The sequence below is a fragment of the Seriola lalandi genome, unplaced genomic scaffold (genome assembly GCF_002814215.2).
Source record: "Seriola lalandi dorsalis isolate HSWRI2012SDOR001 ecotype SW California unplaced genomic scaffold, Sedor1 jcf7180002054470, whole genome shotgun sequence".
Taxonomy (NCBI): Eukaryota; Metazoa; Chordata; class Actinopteri; order Carangiformes; family Carangidae; genus Seriola; species Seriola lalandi.
In genome coordinates, this window is record NW_019525023.1 from 1,867,192 (window position 1) to 1,892,360 (window position 25,169).

Sequence of the window (25,169 nt, forward strand, 5' to 3'; positions counted from 1 at the left end):
CGAGACGCACCGAAGGGAAGAGGGAGGGTGGTGGGCGGGTTGCGGGGCTGGACTACGGCTTCGTACACATGCCCAGTGTTGCACCAGTATGCCTAGATAAAACACTCCTGTGCTGGCTAATTCAAAACAAACATATGCACAGACTGCATTTGACTTGTCGCATCCATAACTCAGCTACTCTACTGAAGGTCACAAAAATGTCATATGATAAATTGATTACAGATGTGCACAAACGTGACAGGAAACAAAGTGTTGTGATAGGACAAGTGGCCCTCAAAGTGCTGTATTTGCATGTTTAATTGCATTACATTTGAGTTCAGTAGAAATAACAGAGAGAGTAAAAATGTAATCACAGCTCCCTTTCTGAAAATTAGCCTATCTCTCTCAATGGAGGAATCCTGCAAGATAACGAATGTGTAGTTTGTGTGTAGTGTAGAGGTCTGTGGTTTTTTTCCTTAGTATTGGATACCATACACACATCTGTAATGCACAGTACTGAAAGAAACAAAACTATAAACTCATTAGAAGAAATAGATCCTGTGTATTAAAAAAAAAAAAAAATCACAGTTGTAAATCAATTCGCAATAGAACTACAGTCAACTGAGTGTAATTTCCTGATCTCCTCTATTAATTTTTTTGTTTATTTTGATATTGCTAAATTAAAACAAGTAATCATGGGTATAGGTATACAGTGTAAAAGATGGTGTCCATACCCATCTGTAGCTGTATGTACAGCATATACCGGCTTGCTCAGCTATTACCACAGAAAAAAAACACTTAACACTTAATCTAGAGGTGACTTCACTTCAAAGATTTCTAGCTGTCATGAAAGAGACAGACACAATATAACTTGTCTCTCAGTTAGGCTACGTCTTGGCAGGCTTGCTGTCACTGGCCACGCCATCTATTCCTCTACAACTGTGTCTAATATTAGCTTGTCCTTCAGTCACTCTTGTGACAATGTCCCCAAAGAGAAACCTACAGGATCAAATCTAATTGAAGTGATCTTCAATGACTTTTAAACAGCATGGCCACTTCCTAATGTATAATTATTGTAATGCATTTCAGAGCCCCTGTCCCTAAAAGGCAGAACATAAGGGCAAGCAGTCAAGTATGAGGTGCTTTGTTTTCTGTAGACTCACCCAACCACTGTAAATGCAGGTAATAGGAGTGGTAATGGGTCTGTTTGGTCAATGAATGTTAAGGAGACTCCCCTCAGTGGAATGTATCCTGTTCTCCTTAATCTTTGACCAAGCCGGTCATACAATACCGTCTGCCACACCTGTATTGGTCAAGGGTAAAATCAGATAGCTTACAGTAAATCTTGAATTATTGATATACAAGACTAAACATTTTGTAACTTTCATTGTGGTAATTCATATGATAAAATGGCTCAAACTTTAGAGAATAAGAAATTGATAAATAACGAAAAAGCAAATAAAGATTTGTTTTTTTTGTGGTTGTAGATTGTGGTTGTCTTCTGTTTGTTTCTGAAATACAATTGTAATATTTCATTGCTCCTGAACTCATCCCAGTTCCTTCTGTACTTCCTCAGGTGCAGTGCATCAGGCTGTGTGGGCGATGCAATTTAAATGCAAATTCTCAGCTACGGACAAGGACCTGCTCAAGGCCTTGAGGCTGCATCGCACATCACAAAGCGAGTCTTTGTGTGATGCCAAACACTACCAAGCGCTGGCTCACATAAACCTTTATACTACCACTGTAACTGTACTATGACAGTATGTATTTGCACATGGTGTGTCAGCAGTTTAGACAAGAGAAGCTTCAGTGAAGTGAAATCAATCAATCATTATAATCAGTTCATAAACAGAAGCTATACAAAAGGTAATTACCCAGTACTTTTTTACCAACGCTTCTCTACATATCTCAGACCTCAGTATCTGAGTTTGTTGGATCCTAATGTGACCTAGTGTATATGCTAGATGATTACAGTAATTGGATTTATCTTATCTATTCAATATATACTTATCATACTACTTTTTCATCGGTATGCTTAACGGGCTTCACACAAGTAAATAAAAGTAGATGCATAACTATTGTTAAATAAAGAAAGACGAAGAAACGAAGAAATATTAAGTTAGCAAGTTCCCACCATAAAGATGGCTAGTAACAGTGCAGACACTAGGCACTAGACAACAAGATTAAGTACAAGTGACACTACTACTCCAAAATGCTGTTCAGACCTTAAATATATGTAAATATATTTACATATACTTACAGAGTGGTCTGGACCGAAAAAAACAAGTCTATTCATATTTATAGTCCAAAGCTTGATTTTCATTTCAAATTGTGCCTTCTAAATTCCAGTTTCAAAAGCATAAATATTCTGAATTTAGGGATTCAGTATGAGCATGACAAATTCAAGCGAAATTAAGATTAATGCAATTCAAATTATAATCTGTGCTGACACTAATCTTTTTTTCTTTTTTCAGTTGTCCACATACTGTAAAAAAAAAAAAAAAAAAAAAGAAGCTCTTTCAGAGTGACAGAACTGCTTTTAAAAACTCTCTGTACCCATATCTCAAGGTCAGAGATGAATGAATTGAGCAGAATACAAAATGAGCTGTGTATCCATGCCTGTGTGTGTGTGTGTGTGTGTGTGTGCGTGTGCGTGTCTGCATGTCTGTGCATGACTGAAATGTCTCCTAGCAGCATTGACGATCCCTGCATAAAAAGGTAAGTCGAAAGCAAGCATGCCTGGGTGTGTAACTTCTCTTTCTTCATACCGCCAATCAGGTACTACATAATGTAACCTTATAGGCAGTGTATGCTCCCTTTCTTTTCTTGCTTACTTCACATGAAGGCTCACAGACACCACACAGCAACATGACTGCTGTAACGGGAACCTGCTTTTGTCTGCAGGTCTTCACCTGAGCTGCCTTTCACCATTATATTTAGGTATAACTTGTGGATCAAGTTTCAGCATAGTTGTCACTCTACAAAGCAGCTCAGCTGGGGCTTGGGTGCACAAAAGCCGCTGTCGTTGCCGTAAAGCCAACACTCCCTAATAGATTCATGAGTCTGATGTGGCAATCAACAGTAACACAGCCTCTTAAACCAAACAAGTCACAGAGGTAGTAACACTTTGCTATGCAATAAAAACACTTGAGCTGAGGAGGTTCCTCTGCAGTCCTGTCTTATCTTCTGCTCCACCTTTGCCACAACAGCAGATTGGCTTTAGTGTGCAACGCTATTGCTGTTACATTGCTACATGAAGTCCACAAGCTAAACAGTTATCTTGCACGCTTAACCTTACACACGAATTAAGTCAGACTAATGGGAAGCACTAGAGTCAGAAAGTGGAAACCTGAGTAGGGACATGACATGTGGTGTGTTTTACGGTTTACACGGCTGTTAGCTGATCCTTAAGACCTAATGTCTAATGGGCCAGGACAGCGAACCCTACACCATGACTACACGCCTCAGACATGGTTACAGATCTAAAAACAGCTATTTAGCAGCTATTCCTTCCCAACTAGTCCAAACGAACCAATTGTGTATGTATTTTGTATGACATTTGAATGTGTCATGTGCAAGTTGTGTGTATTTAAAGTAGTTCTGGGAAGCTTATTAGTTCCAGTGTCCAAACTCGTCTACCAAACCCAAACATGTCTACTGGACAATTGATTGAATATGTAATATGTTATGCATGTTAATGCGAAGAATAAATGGCTGACATGGAGTTTGTGAATAAGATGAATGTCTTTGAATTAGAGAAATTTGCACCACCATTGTGGACTCCCAGCCCATGCTGATGTCCCTATTGTTGTGAAGCTATTCAAATTCAATATGAAATTTCAATAGTGGACAGTTACATATTGTGGGGTTCTTGCAATAAATTGCTTCCATTAATGAACCCTGCACTGGAGGGCTGCAGGCACAGTTAAGTAGCTGTCTGTATTAAAAAGAGAGGAAGAGGGAGGGCAGGGGGGATGTTTGTTGAAAATTGCTTGGTGGGAAAAGACAAAGAGATTAGTATAGATAGTAATTCGTAATAGAGAGGGTAACTGGAGATATTAGTTTCAGTGTGTACTTGATATTAAAGTGCTGCTCTGTTAAGTCAATAATTACCTCAACGTCAATTAAACTTTACTGAAATCAGTAACTCCTGCAGCTACATGAAGCAACTATGAATTATCAAACAAGCTCACAGAAAACAGTCACAGAGAACTGCCTGCCCCTGACCTTTTTGACCACAGGTCCATTTGTTATTGTAATAGTTGTATTGATTAAGCAATATATTGACAGAATGCTCAGATTCTGGCCCCACTTGTCAAGGCAGTGTTCCATTTCTAAATGCATTAAATCACATGCTCCTTATATGTCATGAATCCTCAAAGGAGAAACAATTGGCTTCATTTTCTAATTAGATTTTTTAAAGAATCAATCCAAAGTCATTAAACATCCTCGCATTATGCCTCACACCTAACTAAGTTTCAAGAGAATTTGATGATCTGACACAACAAAGTAACAGAGGATTGGTGTATTCACATTCTGTAGATTAACACAAATTAATCTAGCAAAGCAGGATGACAATAAAAAGAATATGTTGTTATAAACAGCATTCTAAGCAGTGTGCAGTGTTCAGAACGGGAGTAATGTGAGCAAAGAAGCAAACGTGCCTCATCCTGCTCTTAAGACTGCACAAATGTGCATTTACTGGTCTGGTTGCATGCATGTCTTAACTTATTATCTAGATTTCTTTGTGTATCCAGGTGTATTGAGTCATTTCATTTAGCCAAGAGCTAAGCAGTAAATATTATTGGGTTGGGTCTGACCAAAGTGGCAACTGAGCGTTCTCAGAATGTTTCTTGTCAATGACACTTAATAAAAAATCAATGGACAATTGCCCTTTGCACAGAACAATTTTGTTTAGCTGTTTTTAAGTTTAAGAATATGTGTATGGCTATGAAATAATATAAGTGATGTAAGAAACTTAAAATCTACTAGTTAATTACACTGTGTCGATGGATGTTGGTGGAGGGGAAGATAAACATTCCTGGCATTTCTTAAAGGGCCCAACTGGTGTTTAGATTCAACTAAACAGTCACTGCTGTGCAGCATTGTCTAGCAGTCTATCTTCAGTTCATTCATAATCTCATTAACATTGACGTAAGGCCACGTCAAGCCTAAATCTGACCCGCACTTTGATTAGATGTGACAAGTCCCTGCAACCTGCAGTCATCTATGACACATCCTCAGCCAGCTCAGCAGCTTACCAGCTTTTCCTTTCACATTAAGCATTCAGTCCAGCAAATATGTATTCAAGGCAACAATTATAACTGCCACACTGCAAAGAGGCAAGTCATTAAGTTCTAATACATTTTTATGCTGGCTCTCTGTCAAGGCATGCATGACTGACAGCAGACTCCCTATTTCCCAGTTCAATTCAGTTATGATATTGAAACGGGTTTGTTTTTAAATGAGAAACAGAATTGCAAAAGTTGTATTGTAGTATTTGAAAATATACACACAACAGACCATAAAGAAATTCTAGATATTGCATGTCTGAACCTTTCTTGTGTTTCTAATTGTACCTGTCCTGATTAATATGCAAATAAATGTTTGATCTGAAAAAATACTAAGTCATTTGTTGGTAATATGAGGGTCCTTTATCACCATCTTTGTCATGCAGTTTGTGTACAAGTCAGTTTGTTCACCTTTTCATTTTAACTTGAATTTGTAGTATATAAAACCAGGGTGGACTGATTCAAATTAATGTGCTTTTGTCTTTTCAACCGTGAAGTTGTTTTCTTCATATTACCTTTCGATGATTACCAATTTCATACCGATTATTCAACTCTCATTTGTGGCGAGAAACTGTGCAGAATCAGAGCATGCTATGTCTCTAATCGGTGAGATTAAATGCCTGGTCATTTGATTTTCATCTGATTTTACTTGCACTGTAACTGCATCCCCAGCAGTAGAGGGAGGTAACCCGTCTGAACTGCATGGGGCGGGGTGAGGAGATGTTGCCCAACCCCGTTGCTGGTGAACACGGAACTGCTGTTTGCGTTGCGCTCCATCTCTGCAGACACAAGAGGTAAAGACGTACCCTGAAACACTGAAGACACTATCATCTTGGACTGACTGGCGTTTGTGTTGTCACTCATGTGAGTAACCTTGGTGCTTCTTTGCTAACACACCTCTCTAACCGAGCAGTGTGTAACCGTTATAATCAGTAGCAGCTTCCGGTGCTAACAGTAGACATTTATCCTAACGTGAACTGTTAGCTTGCTAGCTTGCTAACGTTAGCTGCCCTACGAAACAATTTTGTCACCGCTGGACTCGATAGTTATGTCACATTAACAATAACAAGTTATTCTAACTTAGGACTGACGTTGAAAATATGTAGGTTATTACTGGATAGCAGACAGCAAACAGCAGACGTTGTTTTACTGCGTACTGTTGTCAACGAGCTTAACTTGGTGCTAAAAACAAAACATTGATGTGCTTGTGCATCACGAGAAAAGTTTGGTTGTTCACGTTTCCGCTCTGACATGATAAACATAACAATAATATTATCTGAAACGTTATATTTATGACATCTAGCAGTTTATAATTAACGTTTAATGCTGGCTTTTGGTGACAGTGTGATATGTTAAATATTAATGTCAAACACCGTCTCTCCGTTGGGGACCAAATAATCAGGCACACCCCCACGTGACGAAGGCAGGTTTTGTGTCCTGGGTGCTCACCTGTGAAGATGTTAACGTTATATGGTTAGATATATATGTGACATTTGGGAGAATAAAAGCGTATCACGCTCAGACAGGTTAGTGTTGTGCTAACTTCTGCTGAAAGTAAACTTCTCAATTTACTTTGGAAAATTACTCGTGGACCCTTGGGTGCCTCTGGATCACAGTTTTTGGAAATTGTTGATTGTGACCAAACTGAGCCACCCGGTCTGTTTAGGCAGTACACAATAATCACGTTGGTTTAATCACGAGCAGTAGATACATACTGCTTTAACACTTGTGTCTATACTCTTGATATCCCAGTTGGGCGTGAGATGTGGCCAACTATGGTGTGAGTCACCACACTGTCAAATTAGCCCAACCTGTCTGTCCAGTGTATTTTGATTCACAGTGATACACCTTAAGGTAATAATAAACAGTTTGTAAATGTGTGACAGTGCTTACATTTTTAAAAATACTTTTGTCAACTTTAGTTAATGAATCAACTTTTAAGAAAGTTGTGAGCAAGTTGCAGATCTGCTTAAAGATCTATGCATTGTCTGTAATTTTCCAAATTGGTGACAATTGTTTTTCATAAGACACTGAGTGTAGGAGGTATACATGCAAACTCTTCTTCATCTGTGCCTCTGATACTCATCACAATAATCCCCTCTCTCTGTTTATATTTACTGCTTGGATGCAAAAAACATCCTTAAACAGCAGAGGAACTGCAAAGTTTAGCATCTCGGAGCTGCGGAGTTTACTGTTATTTGTGAAGAAAGCATCACTAGTTTCACCTGAGGACATAAATCATCATTCTTAGTGCCATAGGCTGTTGAGGTGACATGCCTGCTCCGTTTCTGCCCCTTTTTGTTTTTTTGTTGTTTTTTTTAGGATTGGATCATCCAAGTACCAAGTAGTGTTCACACATCAGAAATACATGTCACTGTAAGGAGTTGGATAATGTTAATGACCAAGAGTGATATTGATTCACCAGGCCCCAGGTCAGTTCCTGGTCCCAGGGGATGAATGTGATTCAGGATTGTGCTGTGGGAGTGGCTGGACTTAATGCTTTTTAAAGAAGCAGAATTAATATTTTAAAACACTTGGCTCACCCTGACATGGTACAGCCTGAGACATCCATATGCTAAGCAAAGTTCCATGCCTTATTCTATCAGGAGGGCAGTATTGATTAAAATAAAGTCCTACTTGGCTGGGGTTCGATGTAGGAGTAACATTCTTTGTGCTTAGAGCATTGGTATGCCTCAGCTGTAGAAAATTATTATCTGTACAAGCTCCAAGCCCCACAGCTGGGGATGTTGCAGATCATGGGTAACTCTCACTTTGAAAGTGATTAATTTCATCTCAGTAGACATGCTTCAAAGGCCCAGGTGGACTTTAATTAAACTATTCAAAATTGGCGATCCTCAGCTGGCAGCTCAGAGTCAGAGATATCAAGAAAAACAAATCAGTGGTTTGTGTTTGTCCCTCTGTCTCCTGTGTATGATACGCTTGTGTGGCACATTACGTACTTGTGTCATGATTTTGTAGGGGCAGAGATGAGAAAACTCTTTCCAGTTGAGCATACATCAAGCTGGGTAACTGTGTCTCAGGGACAGTGATGAGCAGCACTGGGGCTCCACAGGGGACTGTTCTGGCTTCGTTCCTGTTCACCCTGTGTACGGCAGACTTTAAATACAACTCTGAGTCCTGCCACATCCAAAAATACTTGGATGACACAACCATTGTGGCGTGTATCAGGAATGGGCAGGAAGAGGAGTACAGGGATCTGACGATGGCCTTCAGTGAATGGAGCGACAAGAACTGCCTCTTTCTAAACACATCCAAGACCAAGGAGATGGTCATGGACTTTCAGAAGTCTAGGCCAACCCTCCTCTCCACAACACTCTGGCTGGACAGAGATGCAGCTACAGGTGCAGCAAACGTCTCAACGTGGTTCAGGAGATCCTTTATTCCCACTGCCATCAGGCTATACAACACCTTAGCTAAAGGATGTTCTCTCAGGGCAAAATTTGAGAAATGATGGCCGTATTCTTATTTTGTTTTGTACAAATATGGGTGATTGCTCTTATTTTTTGGTACTTAATTATAAAGCCATCTATACAGGCAACTGTCATTCAGGTTCTCCTGTTGCATTACACACGTTTTTGGTCTTGCTGGTTTCTGTAGTTCAGTCTTTGGTACCAGTGTATTAAGATCTAGCTGTCTCCAGTTCCACAAAAATGGTGCGCATGAATGCTCACTATTGCCCTCAGTCCCTCCAGTCAGTTGTCATGGGCTGCTGAACACTCCAATTAGCATATGCCATGTCTTCTTTTTTCTTTCTGCTGAATCAGTTTGACAATAGGTGTCTGAATTGTTAATAGGGTATCGACAGGTGGCAGCTGCAGTCCTCAGTGGGATGAACTCCTCTGTCCTTTAGTTTAAAAAGTGCACACATAGGACCCGCAGATGCACACCAGTAGCCCCTTGCTTAATTGTTAATCATCTTTCCGTGACACTGATGAATTAAGCAACAGTCTGGTTGAAAATGAAGTTCTGGAGCTTAGCTGCACTGGTGGCAATTAGTTTTATCCTTGCTTTCCGTTGTTTATTAAATGAGGTGTGTGTGAGGATTCCAGGACATTTATGCAGTGACTGTTAAAGGTACAGTTTTGCCTGTAGTGCGGTATGACAACAGATCCCAAGAGTGAACTGCTGTTGTTTTAAGCTTTGCCACTTGAGATAAGTGTTAATTAGTTTTTGGTCAAATTCTCCAAATCCTTACCTAACACTTCAGTGGCTTATGACTGGAGAACGGATTGTGGTTAACACAGTGGGAGCTGTGTGCCCATTTCTATGTGATGTTGAGATGCTATATACAGTATGTTGTGTAGTTTGAAGTGGTTTTATCCTCTCATTTGTCAGTATTTGCAATAAGGGAAGCAGATCTATGCCAGCTGTTGTAATTTTTTTCTGCTGTAGTAACATGCTGGACAAAATACCCTAAAACAACATTGAAGAGCATTTCTTATCTCATAGGTTGTCAGCTCTACATTTCACCACACTCTTTTCCCCAGTGCAGGATGTTCCGCTTGCGGGTGTTGTCCGCAGTTTCGGTGGGGCTAGTGCAGTTGTCCCGGCGCTACCACAGTGGGGCAGTGCGTGTGTCTGGACGGAGGAGGCTGATGCTGGCAGCCCTGGCTGGTGTAACTGGTGTTTCTGCTAGTGCTGGGCTGCTCTGGAAAAGGTACGTCTCAATCCATGGCTACACCTGTGTGCTTCTACAGTCTATGGAGAAAATAATTATGCCTTTCGAAACCTGACTTAACTTAAATTCAAAAATGCTTTATTATTATTTATGCAGTTGCAAACTTGAAAACACACAAAGAATTTTATTCATACACATAAAAATAACCAAAAATTACAAAATGTGTTTACATAAAAACAGTTGCTCTAAAAATTTTCAAATACCCCTCTACCCCCAAACACGACATTGCTTGCAACAATGTCATGTGACTGTGTTTTCATTTCTCACATCTTTTGAGCTGCATTTTTCTGGTTTTCCTACCACATCAAAGATATTCCCCTGGAACGACACACCTCTCTTTGGAGTGCACTGTCTTACACCATGACTTGCAAGTTCCCCTATCTGGTGTGTTCACCATTAAATGAAGAGACATTGATCCACATACTAGGATTTGCTTGGGGTACAGTATTCAACGGCATGTCGACTATTGAGCACATGCCAGATCCTATTCCCCCTAACATTACACAACAGTTATGGAAACCACCCCAATGAAGTCACGTACCTGCATTTCTGTTGACATTCCAAGCCACCACCCCAGGGATGTCACGATGTTTTTATGGCTATCCATTACTAAGGAGACTGGTGTTTAGTTAAGGCAAAGCGGTAGAGAGGGTGTTGACGTGAGAGCTCTACTGGGACACAATGACAGTGCTGCAGTAGGCAGAGTGATGGATGGTGCCTCAGGGCATTTGAGACTGATGGGACGAGACTGTTCCAGGCCTTCACCCCAGGCTTCATTCTCCTTGTGTCTCATTAAACTGAATTATTCAGCCTGCTCCAGACAGAGCCAGCTATTTATTATTATTGTTCCAATTTTCAATTTAGTCAGAAAAATGGTCAAGTGGGAGTTGGCTCTGCATTGCACAGACAAGTAAAACACAGTCAAACACGTAACCCCCCACCCCCACCCCCACTCCCCACATCTGTTTGAACTCTGCTTAGTATCATACCTACAGTACTTCACCTAATCTTTTTCTAATCTTTTTCTTTGTTGAACAAAGAGCATATGCGGACGCAGGGCCATCCGTTCGACACTCCGAGCAACCAGGTGGACAGGAAGCGGATTTTGTGAGGGATACAGACTCTGAGACAGAGTCAGAGAAATCGGTGGAGGCCACCAGTGGAGATAACGACGCGAAGGATGAAGCTGGAGAGGGGAAGAAAAAGAAGCCACGTTCTGGATTCCGTGACCGCAAGGTAATCAATAAACAATAAACATTCAGACAGTCCCCTGTTTAATTCACCTGGAGAATGGTGTTTGAATGCCTTCCTAATCAATCCCCAATATGCAAACGCTGGTACATTTTGACAGTATATTTTATGGAGACACACAAGTTCAATTGGAGAGCATTTTCTACTGTCATAAACAACAGAAATATGCCCCCCGCAAGATTTTATTGCTGTTAATTAGGCAGTAGATGACAAAAGACGAACGAAGGAAACAAAGGTTCTTTGACCAATAGATGCCTTTTTTCTTTCAAGCAATGTTATGAAATGGTACATCTGACTTATGGGTACAGATGTAGAAATTGTGCAATTACTCTTGCCTCTGCAGCAGCAGCCATAGTCTGCTGAAAGCATATAGATGTCTAGGGAGTAAACTGTTTTAGTGAATCACAGCAACACAGGATTTACTAGTGTGTTGGTAAAAATAAGTTGTTTGTGCGATCTCATTGACTATGTCAAAGGAGGAATGTATGTTTGAAGTATTTAAAGTACACTGCTTGACGTCAATTCTGTGTTTGTGTGTGTGCAAATGTACATGCATGTGCATCAGACTGAGATTGCTGTCAAAATGGTTAAATGTTCATGGCGGTTTACAGTATGTGTGGTGGGAAGACCGTGAACATTAAACATCAAGATGTCTTCGGAAGTGGAAGTCTTTGGGAGTTTTTGGTTCTTCCATTTTTTTTTTTTTTTTGTCTTTACTTTTTTCAAAGGTGACGGTGACTTTCTGAATAAACTCTAATGGAAAACTATGCAGCAGGAGGGAACTGCCATTCTCATGTGTGTTTAAAATTCAATGCTTTCACCTTTTTACTTTTAAAGATTTAACACTCTTATCTCAGATGTTGAACAACAACTTTTGAAAGTCTGAATTAAAAATGAATAAATAACTGGCGTGACTTGAATTTCAACCCACCTCGATGTGTAAATGTAATTTTTTTAATGGAAAGAGAGAGCATAAAAGACTGAAAGCTCAAAAGAACAAACCTGAGTCTCCGTCATTGTGGGTGACGCTGAGTTCAGTAGCCTGTAAATCTGAGGAGATGCTCGACACAGATGACAGTGTGTCACAGGCTTTCAATCAGTTATGCTCTAAGGCACTTCCACACGACTTTCCTATAACCTCTCATCCATACACTGATGGTTGCTTCTTCTGGGAGACACGCTCCTGGTAATTTCCCTAAAGACCAATAACGTCCGCTAAAGAGCAGGAACCATCACTGAAGAACTTAATCATAGCTGCAGTCTCAAGAAGAGAATCTAGTTTGATCAAATTCTATGAATCTCTCTCACTCTCTTTGTTATCCAGTTGAAGTGGATAACAGTGTCAAAAAGTTGAAGCTGTAAAATGTGTTTTACTTTTTCCACAGGGAGTTTGTGTAGTTTACACAATCATTCAGTGTCACATAAAATAACCGCCTCTGAAGACTGTGGCTGCTCTCAGCTCCCAAACAGATGCCACTCTGTCAGTTTCCCAGTTATGCTGCATCTGTTTGAAACTTTCTACTGAAAAGCGGATGGCAGTGTTAAAACAAACATTGACTAATGGCTACTGCGTGTAACAGAGCTAATGTGTGTAACAGAGCTGAATAAATTAGTTTTTTGTGTTTTCCAAATTGTTGGACTTCAGTATGTCACTGATGCCACGCTGTTATCCTTTTGCACGGTTGTTACTGCATTTCTGGAGCTGTGATAACTCTGCAGTCTCCCTTCATGTTAACACGTCAGTCAGACTGATACTGACACTTTATTCCCAGTTTTTATTATGTGGTAGTAGAGTCAGGAAGTTAATATGCTTCCCCTTTCTGCCGACACCTGCTTCTTTATTCTGGTCACTCCATCACCCCTTCTGCACTCTTTTAACTCTCCCTCAGATTATTTACCTTGCTGCTCACTGGGTTGAAATATTCCTGGTTCTTTGATCTTGTTGTTTGGGTATATTAGAGTAGTACTCATGCCTAATGTGTGAAATTTGGGGTCATTAATTGTACTTCCTGTCTGGTTGGCAGGTGATGGAGTATGAGAACAGGATAAGGGCCTACTCGACTCCGGACAAGATTTTCCGCTACTTTGCCACGCTGAAGGTCATCGGCGAGCATGGAGATGCTGAGGTTTACATGACACCTCAGGACTTCATACGCTCCATCACACCTAATGAGAAACAGCCTGAGAGTGAGTTACTTTGCTTTCCTTCTTGTGCCTTTGCTTAGTTTTCATTTGTGACTTCTTAACACCCACTCGCATGGTATTATTCTTTCTATGAGTTTCACTCCTTTTTCCTTTATTGCTTGAGAGTCAAGTAAATGTTCAGGGTTATCCTGGGTGAGATCTTTCCAGTTAGCAGTGCTGACATTATACCTGTATCTCTCCTCTGGTGGAGCATTACCTGACACAGCCCACTTCCACACTTAACACTCGCATGGCAGTCTAAGACTTATGACAGTTCATGGTATAATGATCCCACTGACTGTGTTCACAAGTATGAAGGGAGGCGGGGAGGGAGGGGAGTGTCAAGGCTGTCCGATCACGCTGAGTTGAGGGAATTACGACACAGCAGTTGGTGTTTCAATTAACGGGTTCAAACCAGAGCAGATCTCAGGCGTCACACATGGAGCCAGTGAGAGATATTTGATCTTCAGCCATGGGAGGGTTGGGACGGCAGGGAGCTTAACTTGGCATTGACGTGTTTCAGTGCCAGTCTTCTCTATCTGTTACCAGCCCCCTTTCAGTACCTCTATTCAGTTAGATTTGTGCGACATTTTATTGTATAGGTGTATATTAGCCTCCAGCACAGACTTGCAGGCAAATGCTCTGCGTGTAACAACTTTTAGATCCTGAGCATTCATCCACAGTTGAGGAAGCAAGCCTGCAGTTAGCACTTAATAAGGATTTAGCTGAGCCTGTCACGTCTGCGCTGCCTCTCCTGTTCACCTCAGCACTTCTATCTGTTAACCACGTAAAAGACTTGGCCTAGCTTGGCCCCCATGGGCCTTCCATTCTTGGGCCTAGTACCTCTCTTTCCAACTTCATGAGTCCAAGGCTCTTCACTTCTTTATCCTGTTTTTTGCCCTTCCAAACTGAAATTAAAGTAATGATGACCTGAGCTCTGTTGGATAAGAGAAGGTTCAGCAAAGCAGATGAAAAAGCCAAGAGAAACTGCAGTTTACTTCACAGGCAGCTATTACACTCTCTATTTAAAGCACCCCAACCCAAGTGAGGTTAATCAACAGTCCCTATTCAATTAAAAAAGTTATGGTCTCAGTTGCTTTTGTTGTTTTAATGCTCAACAGATTTTCTGGTTCATAGATGATGAATAACCCTATGGACTTAATAAGTAATTTAAAAGATTTTAGTTTAAGCCACCCTTTTATTTTGAATGGTCTGTTTGGACAGGGTTTAGAGATACAATAGATCCTCAGGAGGACGAGTACACAAAGTATCATCAAATCCAAAAGTCCAGCCTCGGAGGGACCAATACTCATGCTCCTTGTTAAGCTGAAATGTGAATTTTATGACTAGCTTGTTGCAATTTACAAGACAGAGTGTAGAGTAGTGAGGGCTGATGGGAATAGACCAGCTGTGTTCTTTCAAATGTTGGCAAAAGAAGGCTTACTTTCAGGTGCGTTTGAAACAGCTCTTGAAATGGGACAGACCTTATTGGCACAATAACAAGTCTAGAAATGTGAATTTAACCTCAGGATTCCAGCCCTGTAAATGGGAATCCCAGTTTATTGTTGTAACTGACCTGAGGTTAAAGGATTATTTACCCAGCAGAATAAGGTGGTAGGCTGTTTATAGAAGTCTTGGGTGTGATTAGGTTTTCTGTAATGCTGATGAAGTTAACTTTTTGAATTATGATGTTCACTTTATTAGCGTTCAGTTTAATGGGATTATACTCTAACCGTCACCCTCAAACTTAATCTGGTTTGAGACTGCAGTCTTTCTGTGCGTAGTCTGTCCGTGTGATATAAAGAGCCTGTATCACTCCCAAATTGTCTTTTTACTCAAGTACCAAATCCTTCATCATTTAACAGATGACAACTGCTGCGTCTCACAAGAGTTCAGAAAATCACATCAACAAGATTTGTTAGTATGAATTACATTAGTTTGGAGGTATGGTTGTCTTTTTGACGCAAATTCATAACTCAAGTTTGACATATATTTGATAAAGTTTAGTGATAAGTGTGGGAAGTCACTTTTCATATCTTCCTTGCAGGAAGCAGAACTGTGTTCAGCTAGAAAATGAATCAGTGACTTAAGCATAGAAAGACATGACACAGAAATAGACCTACAGTGAGGAAAACCAGGAACACCAGGCAACAATGATGTTTTCTTATTTTCAGTTGCGTGTGCTTCATTGAAGTGATTATTCATTGTCTTTGTATAATATAATGACATTAATTTGAAACACCCAAACACCTTAAAACACTCATTTCAAGCAATCACGTATATTAACATAAATACTACATACAGTTAATCTTGCTTTGTGCTGCTGACCTGGATCTATAAAATAAACCCTGATTGAGAACTTTGTTATAACTGATGATCAGAGAAGTCAAAGCTGAATGCTGATGATTGTTTATTTTAAAGAATTGGCAAGATGGAAATGAGTTGTTAATGACCATTATTAATCTTGAGCACGTGTCAGTGATAGCTAGTGGTTCAGTAATGACACCAAGTAAAAGCATTTGCTCTGCTTCAAGTTTGGTGTACATCTTGATACCCCTGCTGTGCAACTAGTCCGCCTCTCATCTCGTTTGTTATATTTGTCTCCTAATCTGCATCTGTTTATTCTCTCTCTCTCTCTCTCTGTCTCTTTTTCAGATCTAGGCCTCGATCAGTTCATTGTGAAGCGCTATGATGGCAAGGTAAGAAGTGCGCGTCTTGGTGGTAAAGAGGATAGATTAGCAATCATGAAGGTCAGCAGCAGGGAGTTTTTATTATCATCCCAAACTAAATGAATATTGCATTTCCCCAGAAAACTCTGTTCTAATTACATATATCAGAGCTTATGTCTTTTCCCACTGAACAACTTTCCAGTCTACCACAGGGGTTTATTCCCCAGAATGGCCAAAGTCAATGACGGCTTGAATAATCTGTTCCTCCAGTATACAAAAAAACACATTTTCACACTTATCCCAGGGTGATGTCTGGGCATGCAGATAATGTCAGTTTTATTATTGAGGTTTTATGATATCTGCCTCTGACATGTCTGCCACTACTACAGTATAATGGAGTTGAATTTAGCACCTTAAATGTAAAAATGTAATGTCTTTCATGTCCAAACTCTTAAATATTGGTCTTATTTCCATACAGAAAAGATCAAGCAAATGACATCTGCACTTGATAATTTGGCTTTATAACCCCAGAGTACACTAAGGGTTTTATCTGTTCCTGCTTGGATTTTAAATATGCATACACAGAGGATGAATTATAAGTGAGTTTTGAAAACTACTGATCAAACTGTTAATGAGATGAAGTGAAAAAGTCAGATATTATCTATAAAGAAACGGTATGCAGCATGTTAGTTTTTTTGGAAGTGTCTTTTGCTGAATCCTAATCTCCATGAATGTAGTATTACATAATAGCATAATGAAATCCTTCAAAGAAATATATAAATATATAATATAAATAAATAAAAACCCCAAAAAATGCCACATTCATTCATCTTTCCGGCTGAAATGACATTGAAGAAAATGGATAAATAAAACAAAAACAATGTATAAATTCAGGTGATAACTCAGTGTCACAGAAATGAATAAATACTCATGAGGGGCAGTAGGGTTATAGCATCGTAAAAGATGACATATGAAAAGAGATAATGGGGAAAAATGGAAAACAACATTACATTCTGTCAGGTCAGCAAGGAGTGCAGAAATTATCATACTGTTAGAAACACATCTATATGAAAGTTAGCTGATATTTCTGGGTCTTCTTTGATCTTAGTTGGTGTATTTTAACTTTTTCTGATGCAAAATGTGCAATGTCACACTGAGTTGCTTCCATTGCAGGTACAAATTTGATACAAAATTTTTTATTAATGATATATTACATACAACAGTCAAAGCCATACACTCTCTGAGATGTTTTTTTATTTTTGCTGATGTCTTCTGCTTTGCTGTCGGCTTCTCAACCGTCAATTACTGTGAATGAAAAACAATATGAGTTGAGGCTAGAGTCAATAATCAGAATATCTTGCTTTCCACATACAGTTTAAACTGTAAAAGTTCAGAAAAATGTTTAATGGGTAAAGAAGAAAATACTTTTCACCCAACGCAGGGATCCTCTTCCTACCTACCTTAATTCTCAAAGCATCCAGTTAGTTAAACCTAGTTCAGAAAAGCCTGGATCTTTAACAGAACTCCATATTAAATCATTACGAGGCACAAAGTGGGCCTGCCCAGTGCATAATGTGACCTGTAGTGACTATTTAAAGAGAACAGCAAGTGAACCTTGGACAGGGTACTCTCCACCTCCCCCCTCCCCTCGATGGCTACAGTTTGACTTTAAAAAGAGCTAGCCTCTGTGCTAACATTTCTCTGTCACAGTCAGGAAAATAGAAACCATCAATATAAATCTACAACATCGTTATTTTCATGTCCGTTTTCCTTGATATTGATTTGTGACCATTACTACCCTCTCTCTGATCTCAGGGAGTATCTCTCACACCCACTAGCCAACCATCCATACTCATTTATTGTGAATGGTCATAGCTGTCATGATTGTAGACTCTAAACTACGGTAATTACAAAGTCCATTGCCCATATGATGACGATGAGTAAGTTTGTACCTCATCTCAGTGCTGTAGGCAGATGAACCACACCAAATCAGTGAGTCTAAAGAGAAAACAAAGTCTGTTTTTTTGTCACAACTTTCTTCTATTACTCCCCCTCTCTGCTCGTTCTGCAATTTAGTTTTACCATGCCTTATGTTTTGTGAAAGATTCTCCAGAACTTTGACTCACCCTTATTTCAAAAACACATTAACTAAATAGCTTGTGCTATACATTTAAAAAAGTAAATGTTAAATTCTGTGGCAGCCTCAAATAGAAATGGAGCACTATACCTTAATGGTCCTTGTCTGCCTATGGAAATGTCATTCCTATCTCCAAGCCTTGTGTTTCCTTTATTTGCCAGGCAAATCTCTGGACACATAGTTTTCTCTGACACTGTATTTAGCTATGGTTATCCCCTGAGATTTTCCTGTTGTGCCCCCCCCCCCCCCTCTCCCGATAGGCTCTATCCAAACCCCTTCTTGCCCAGAGACACGTGACTACTCATTGGCTTAATGGGCACCTCTGGCTAGTTGGGAGAGGAATAAACCATTTCTGTTTTCTGCCAAGAAACCATGAAATCTAGTTCACATGAAACTAAAAACTGCAATGAATTAGACCTAGATGAAATGGCCATAGCAGTACAGTGGTGTGATATCTGTAGTGTGTAAATCATGAAGTCGATGGAATATTTACAAATAACCAAGCCACCTGACACATTTGTCACATACATACTGTTCAGCCACAGTTAGAGCGGAAGATTGTTTAAAAGTGTACTCGTTGTAAAGCTCTCACGACATCCCCCTTCCCACCCCTCTCTCTGCTCACACTAATTTGTTCCAGGTTCAGTTTGTAAGTAGCAAACATTATATGCCCTTATATGGTTGTTTCACAACTGTTGTTCATATTGACTCACTCTGTTTGTTTTATTTTTATTTTCCTGTCAATGCGAACACAGTTATTTTAGAAGCCTTTAAATGGGATTGCTTGGTTTACTTACTTAGTTGTTTGACTGCATCTTTTCTCTGTTTCTCTGTTAATTCACTCCATCTCTGTGATTTCGCCTCCTACCCTGATCATGTGGACATGCTTTCAGCTGCTGTAATCTTATGTTTATGTGACCTGATGATGCCATTGTTAACTGTTGATTATTTTCTGATGCTCTTATCAGTCACTCTCTCTCATTCACATGACAAGTAATCCCTCCATTTTCTCTCTCTTCCCTTCCTCATGTATATAACCATCATCCTCAACTCCCTGTCTCCCGAAATCCCCACTTTTTGTCCTCCCCCAATCATTCCATCTACTGATCACCCATTGTCCGACCACAAACTCCCCCAACCACCCCTTACTCTCCTACTCCTCCTCTGTCTCCTTCCCTCCCTCCATCCCTTCTCATCACCTCTCTGTTCTGCCCCTCCCTCTCTGCAGGACTTCTGGCAGGTATGGGGTGTGTGCCGAGCAGCATGTGTGCACCTGAATGAAAAACTGCACTTTGTAGTCACTACCTACTCCCTCTGTCCTTTATACTTTTTACTGTTCTTCCTCTTATGTCTCTCTATTTTTTCCTACCTTTCTATTACTCACTCTCTCACTCCTCTGTAGTAACTTGGAGGACATAGCTATTCACAGTTGTTAGTCCAGGGGAACAGCTAAGTTAGTAGTTTTTCCTGCATTTACCACATCTCAACTTCAGGAAGTGTGAAACCAGAAACACTCAGTTATGGTAACGATCACTATGGATAGGACAGCAGCCAAACTGTGTGTTTAAAGTGTATAATTTCTAACAAGAAATCAGTGGACTGGTAATAGTATGTTGAATTTACATCTAGCTTGTCTCTCACAGGGTTTACATGCTGTAGGCATTGAACACAGCCAGAAGGGAGAAGTCAAACCATACAAGGATGGAAATAGAATAAAGCAATGGCACTGTATTTTCTTATATAATAAGCAAATTATATCATGGCCATGAAAAGTACTGGTTTCTGATTGGCTGGTCAACTATTTAACCCCAGTGCAAAAGTACATCAAACTGCAGATAACCATAACTGCATTTATGTTGCTAACCAGGGCTTAGGTCTGTTTCACTGTCAGCCATTTTTAAACAAACTTTGAAGATGGTTGATGATTTGAATACAGCTTCTCTTATTGCCTGTGGTTGGTGGCCATCGTATAAGCACAGTAATACACTCTAAGATGTCCCAATATGGAAAATAACAAATATGGTGGAGGAAACACCAGTCTGATTGTTGCCATGGTGTTCTCCACCTCTGCCATATCTGTTAATTTCATATATAAGAGCTCTTAAGTCACTTTTATCACTGACATAAATGTGTATGCGTTCATTTTAGCATTCGCTTGCTTCTAGTTTCCAGCAATGCATCAAAATGTTTCTTCAGAGTGCCTTGGAGAAACCTTTTGTGATTAAAATGTGATATACACATTTATGTTGGTGAGTGTAGATAAATAAGCCTTGACCTATAAGCTTTATCTACTAAATGATTTGGCCTTTAAGCAGGTATAAATGCCTCTGTCAGTCAACGTGAAGATAAGCCGAGCGCAGCAGAGGACGGGTTACAACCTGTTCACCTTATAATGAAAGGGAGTGTCAGAAACTGAAGTTGACACGCACCCTATTGTGTGTGCACTGCCCTTGTATCAAATATGCAAACACAAACTCTGTGTTATTGGACAGTGAGTTGGAGGTCTCACTGGTGCCCTTTGTATAGCTTGTTGGAGGCAGGTGCATGCCGTGCCGTCCCTGCTGAATTATTTAGTTAAGACTTACTAATTTACCTTTACAGGGATTATTAAACAGTGCTGCACTGCTACATAATTTACACACTAGTCAGTCCACATACATTTATAGTGGAAATTTAAGAAGAATGTAAGGTCTTGCAAAGCTGAGATGCAAAGAGCAGCTAAAATAAGACATATAAGGAACTTGTATTGATCAATGCCAAATCATAGGAGTGCTGTTCCCCTGCACTCCCTACGTCCTGCTTTATAAACAAACCTTTTCTCCTCATCCTTTCATGTCTTCAAAGATATATCACCTCTAGCTTTCCACTTGCTTTGGCATTCTAGCCTTTTTCCCAGCATGCACTGCTCTTTTGCCTGCATCTCACAGAGAAAGTAGCTGGTGGTGGCGCCCCCTCTCTGCGCATGGTGGCATCACTGGGTGGTCTTGGACCCAGGAAATGGCTCTGTTAGCTAACATCAAGGCTGTATTGATGTGCTTGATAGCCTTCACAAATCCATTCTCTGGATTGTCCGGATGTCAGTGATGCATGATTTCTGTAGAGCATGGTTTAGAGTCACTGAAGGCAGGACTTGGTCTGTACAATGTATCCAAATTGTTCCTACATGCTGTGGCCCTCCCTCTACATAAAGCCACAGCGTCTGCCGCAGGACCTGCTATGACTGAGAGCCGACACCTGTCACTCAGAGGGCGCGCAAAGGGGGCTCTCCAATGGAAACGAGCCTCTTATCACACCAACTGTTGTCATGTTCATTCTCTCTGATTTCACAGGAAGCTCCCAGGGGCCACTGTTTGGACTGTCACAGCTCTATCTCTCTGTCTTTTCACACTGTCTTCAGTTCTCACATGCTTTCCTCTATGTCTAGTTCGGTGTCTATAAACAAGAACTCACACATGAGCACACAAACACACTTGCACACTAACTCCTTCTCTTTCTTCCTCTGTCTCTCTTCCCTCTCCTAATCTAGAAGAGGTTGGGTTGTCTGTGACACCTGGTCAGCTCATTTGGTTCCCCTTCTCTCTTACGAGACAGCTGCCATTCCTCAGCGAATGCAATTTGTTTATTGGGCGTTCCACATCAGGGCCCATTATTCTGAAAGTGCTCCCAGAATAATTATGAGATATTAACGGTACACCGTTCTCTGCAGTTACTCCTGGGATTAGAGGTGGAAATACATGAATGTTCTCTCCACCCACGTACCTGCCCTCCCACCTATAGACTGATGTCTTGGTCCCAAGGTATCATCATACAAGGAGAAAATATTCACTCTTGACCACTCTGATGGTCAAGGATTTTGGTTTTTGGTTGTTTGTGAAAGGGTGTGATCATATGAAGTGTGCGGCTTGGATGGAGAATGTGCCCTAACTGTATGTGTCGCAGTACAAGGCAAGTGCACTGATACACTGTGAGAGCTTTCAGCCACCATTCAAGAAAGGTCAGGCTTAGACCCGGGTCGACTTTACCCTCAAGCAGGTCATTCTAAATTCCCTTTCCCCTGAAACTCATGTCTTTCATTGTACCTGCCAGAGTGACTGTAACCCCAGAACTACCACATCACACAAAGTGGCACGAAGGTACTCATCCATTTTTAATGCATTTTTCTCACCCCCCTCCCCATCACACTGTACACATATCTTGCTTCTTTTTTAATCAGTAAATCCCCACTGGTGCAACGCTCCAATGCAAGTAGTTCAATCGAGACTCACTTGTACCAGGGATGAGAGGTCGCTCAGGGACAGGCATCACTCAAGCACACTCGCACTCACCACACATGAATGTGAAGGGAATGGGAGCAAATTTCCGTTTTTTGCAACCTGAGATTTCCATCTTTAGTGGCAGGTCTCAGCCTAGACCCATATATTCATCTTTTTGTTGCGGTGCTCAGAACAGACTGTGCAGACAACACACTCATTTGACAATATCTTAGAAAAGTCATTGTGTCTGTTATTTGATAGTTATTTTAAAGTCTCAACGCAAATGATGTGGCTTATATCTTATTCTTTCATCATTCAGTTCTTTTCCTCTCTCCTGTTATCGGAGTGACTGCAGCTGCAGTGTTGGACAGGGTCACAGATCTAATCAGTAACAAAGCACTGCAGCCGGTACAGCGGTATTAGAGAGGGCCAAGTCTAAGCTGTCATCACCTCCGCAGCCAAGTGCCTGGCCACACAAAGTGCTTGTGGAGCAGTGTAAATAACAAGAGTGAAGCTAGCAGAAAATGAATGGTGGCACATGACATATTTTTAGTATCCTAATGTCCACATTAGAGGAGTGCAGGATGCTGTGTTGAATAATATCTCATCTCAGTCACAGTCACTTGAACAGCTACCTTTTTTCTTTTATTATAACATGATGATGCGGGATTGCTGGAATGTACCTTCTCATCAGCACAGCTGTGATATAATTGAACCCATCCGAGCATGATGGTATGTAAAGCTATACGTTTGTCTGGCAGTAAAAGAAAGCTAACAAATTGAGATAGATTTATTAAAACTTTGATCATTTGGGGAATTTTCTGTAGTCAGAGATAGTTGATAGATGCAATGGGTTTAAAAATGTATTGCTACAAGCGTTGATTGGATCAGTCATGGATTTAACAGTGAAATGAGAGAATCATAAAGAAATTTTATGCAGTTCAAGTTTTTTTTAAGTATGCAACTTTCCAGTGGTGTGCTTAGAAAGTGTTTCTTAGCCTCTCATGTGAAATGAGCAGAAAGAGATTCAGCCCTTTTGCATGCATGCCTCTGGCTGCGCTCGACTTGTCTCATTTGTTGGGCTCTTAAAGCCTCGCTTAGATGAAATTTGGCCAGTGCAGCTATCGAGCTGCTATGAAGCGTTGTGCACTGGAGAGATTATCCCTGACCAAACCCTTAACCCCGTCTGTGTGTGTATGTGACAGCAGTACATTTGACTGCCCTGCCAACAGCACCGGCCAGCCAGCAGCTCTGTCAGCGCTGTGTTTCTGCCTCAGCTCACAGGCTACTTGGGTTGTGCAGTACGTCATCTGGACATAGCCCACGGACTTGGCCATAACGTTGCTGACACATGAAGACATGTATGATCACATGAACACACTCTAGGCAGAAGTTTAGAAAGTAGTCATGCTCACATTCACACAGACACAAGTTGTCACTGACACACGCTGACAGAGAAGGCTTCAGCTGTTAATTAACTTGAGTGCTGCCGCAATTAGGTTTACAGTCATTTGAAGATCTGTGCTTTGGGAAAGATCTACAATGAGTGTTAAATACAAACATTTTATCTGGGATCCTTTTAGTAATGGCAGCAGCTTGTTTTATAGGCATGATGTCCTCTGGGTAGATGAGTCAAAACTGATGAAAGACTAAACTGATGAGACTTACAAACTAAGTCTGTCTGGGGAATCAAATTACCTAATGGGTAACTCTTTTAGATCAAACATTTTACCTTTTATCTGATTATGTTTGAGTTTTTTCATACTGTGAAGAGGTTTGTCGCTGGCTCACCCAATATTGCACATCTTTAGTGACAGAAAGATGGAGGATGAAGGGGAAGATGGGACATGATCTTACAGCAGTGCCACAAGCTCCATGGAAAAGGTTTAAAAGAAGAAGATTAAACCGACAGCACAGCTTGATAAACACTCTGCTTTACCTCTGTGCCTGCTTGAGAGAGTGCACAGTGTTACATCAGACATTTGTTGGAGGGATGTAAAGTCTGATAGCCCACTGTATATGAGAGAGAAAGAGTGAAAGCTATATTGTCAGCTCAGAAGTGAAGTCTGGAGCTGCAGACTGAGATCCTCAAAGAGAGAATCATATTTTTCGTCTAACTGGGACACAGGCAGCATCAGAGTAGACAAAAGGCTCTGTGTTTATTAGTTAGTATGCCCATGCACACTCTGAAATTTCTTCTTTTATCAGATGAGTATGCGATTTGGCTCCAGTCTTTGGCCATTGCATTTGGGTTTGTTTTCCTTAAATTTCATTTTGGCTATTCTGATTGGGGTGTTTTTGTCCTTGACTCGGGATGCTGAAGAAAAAAAAAAAGCGAGTTATTATGCCTAATATGCTTTGTGCCTCAGTTCTGATCATTATAATGAGGCCGAGTGTGTTTATGTCTCTTATGTGCGTAGTTGTGTAGCTGTTTGGCAATGAATGTGCGCTTGCCCACTGAAATACACACCTGTATGGTTGTGTGGATCTTTTCTGTTTTGTGGACTGGCAGTAGGAATCACCCCAGGCCCAGAGAGCTTTCTCTGTGTGTCATTGTTTCTAACTCACGAGGCAAATACCAACCTCTTTTATTCTCATTTTCTCATTTTACTCTTTCTTCTTTTCATATGTGCATACTCTATCTGTCTATGTCTAGTATTTTCTTGCACTTATGCACACACAAACACCTGAAAGCCTTCAACTCTT

At 40.5% G+C, this 25,169-nt stretch overlaps 1 protein-coding gene and 1 long non-coding RNA gene across 4 annotated transcripts in view; one reads left to right on the top strand and one right to left on the bottom strand.

Moving 5' to 3' along the window:
• Nucleotides 1-5,982: 5,982 nt before the first annotated feature.
• micu1 (mitochondrial calcium uptake 1) overlaps nt 5,983-25,169 on the top strand; it is a 30,884-nt gene continuing 11,697 nt past the window's right edge. The window contains exons 1-5 of one of the 3 annotated variants that reach the window (XM_087175454.1): nt 5,983-6,134; nt 9,779-9,948; nt 11,010-11,205; nt 13,245-13,407; nt 16,060-16,103. In XM_087175454.1, the coding sequence (XP_087031580.1) occupies nt 9,785-9,948; nt 11,010-11,205; nt 13,245-13,407; nt 16,060-16,103 (567 nt within the window). In that variant the 5' untranslated portion in view covers nt 5,983-6,134; nt 9,779-9,784. The remainder of the gene's footprint in view (nt 6,135-9,778; nt 9,949-11,009; nt 11,206-13,244; nt 13,408-16,059; nt 16,104-25,169) is intronic. The other 2 variants (XM_023411633.2, XM_087175455.1) reach the window with 2 other exon arrangements.
• On the bottom strand, nt 17,182-17,701 carry LOC147818812 (uncharacterized). Its single transcript, XR_015437590.1, has 2 exons — nt 17,534-17,701; nt 17,182-17,378 (listed from the first exon to the last, which is right to left on the bottom strand). It is a non-coding gene; the product is annotated as an uncharacterized LOC147818812 (long non-coding RNA).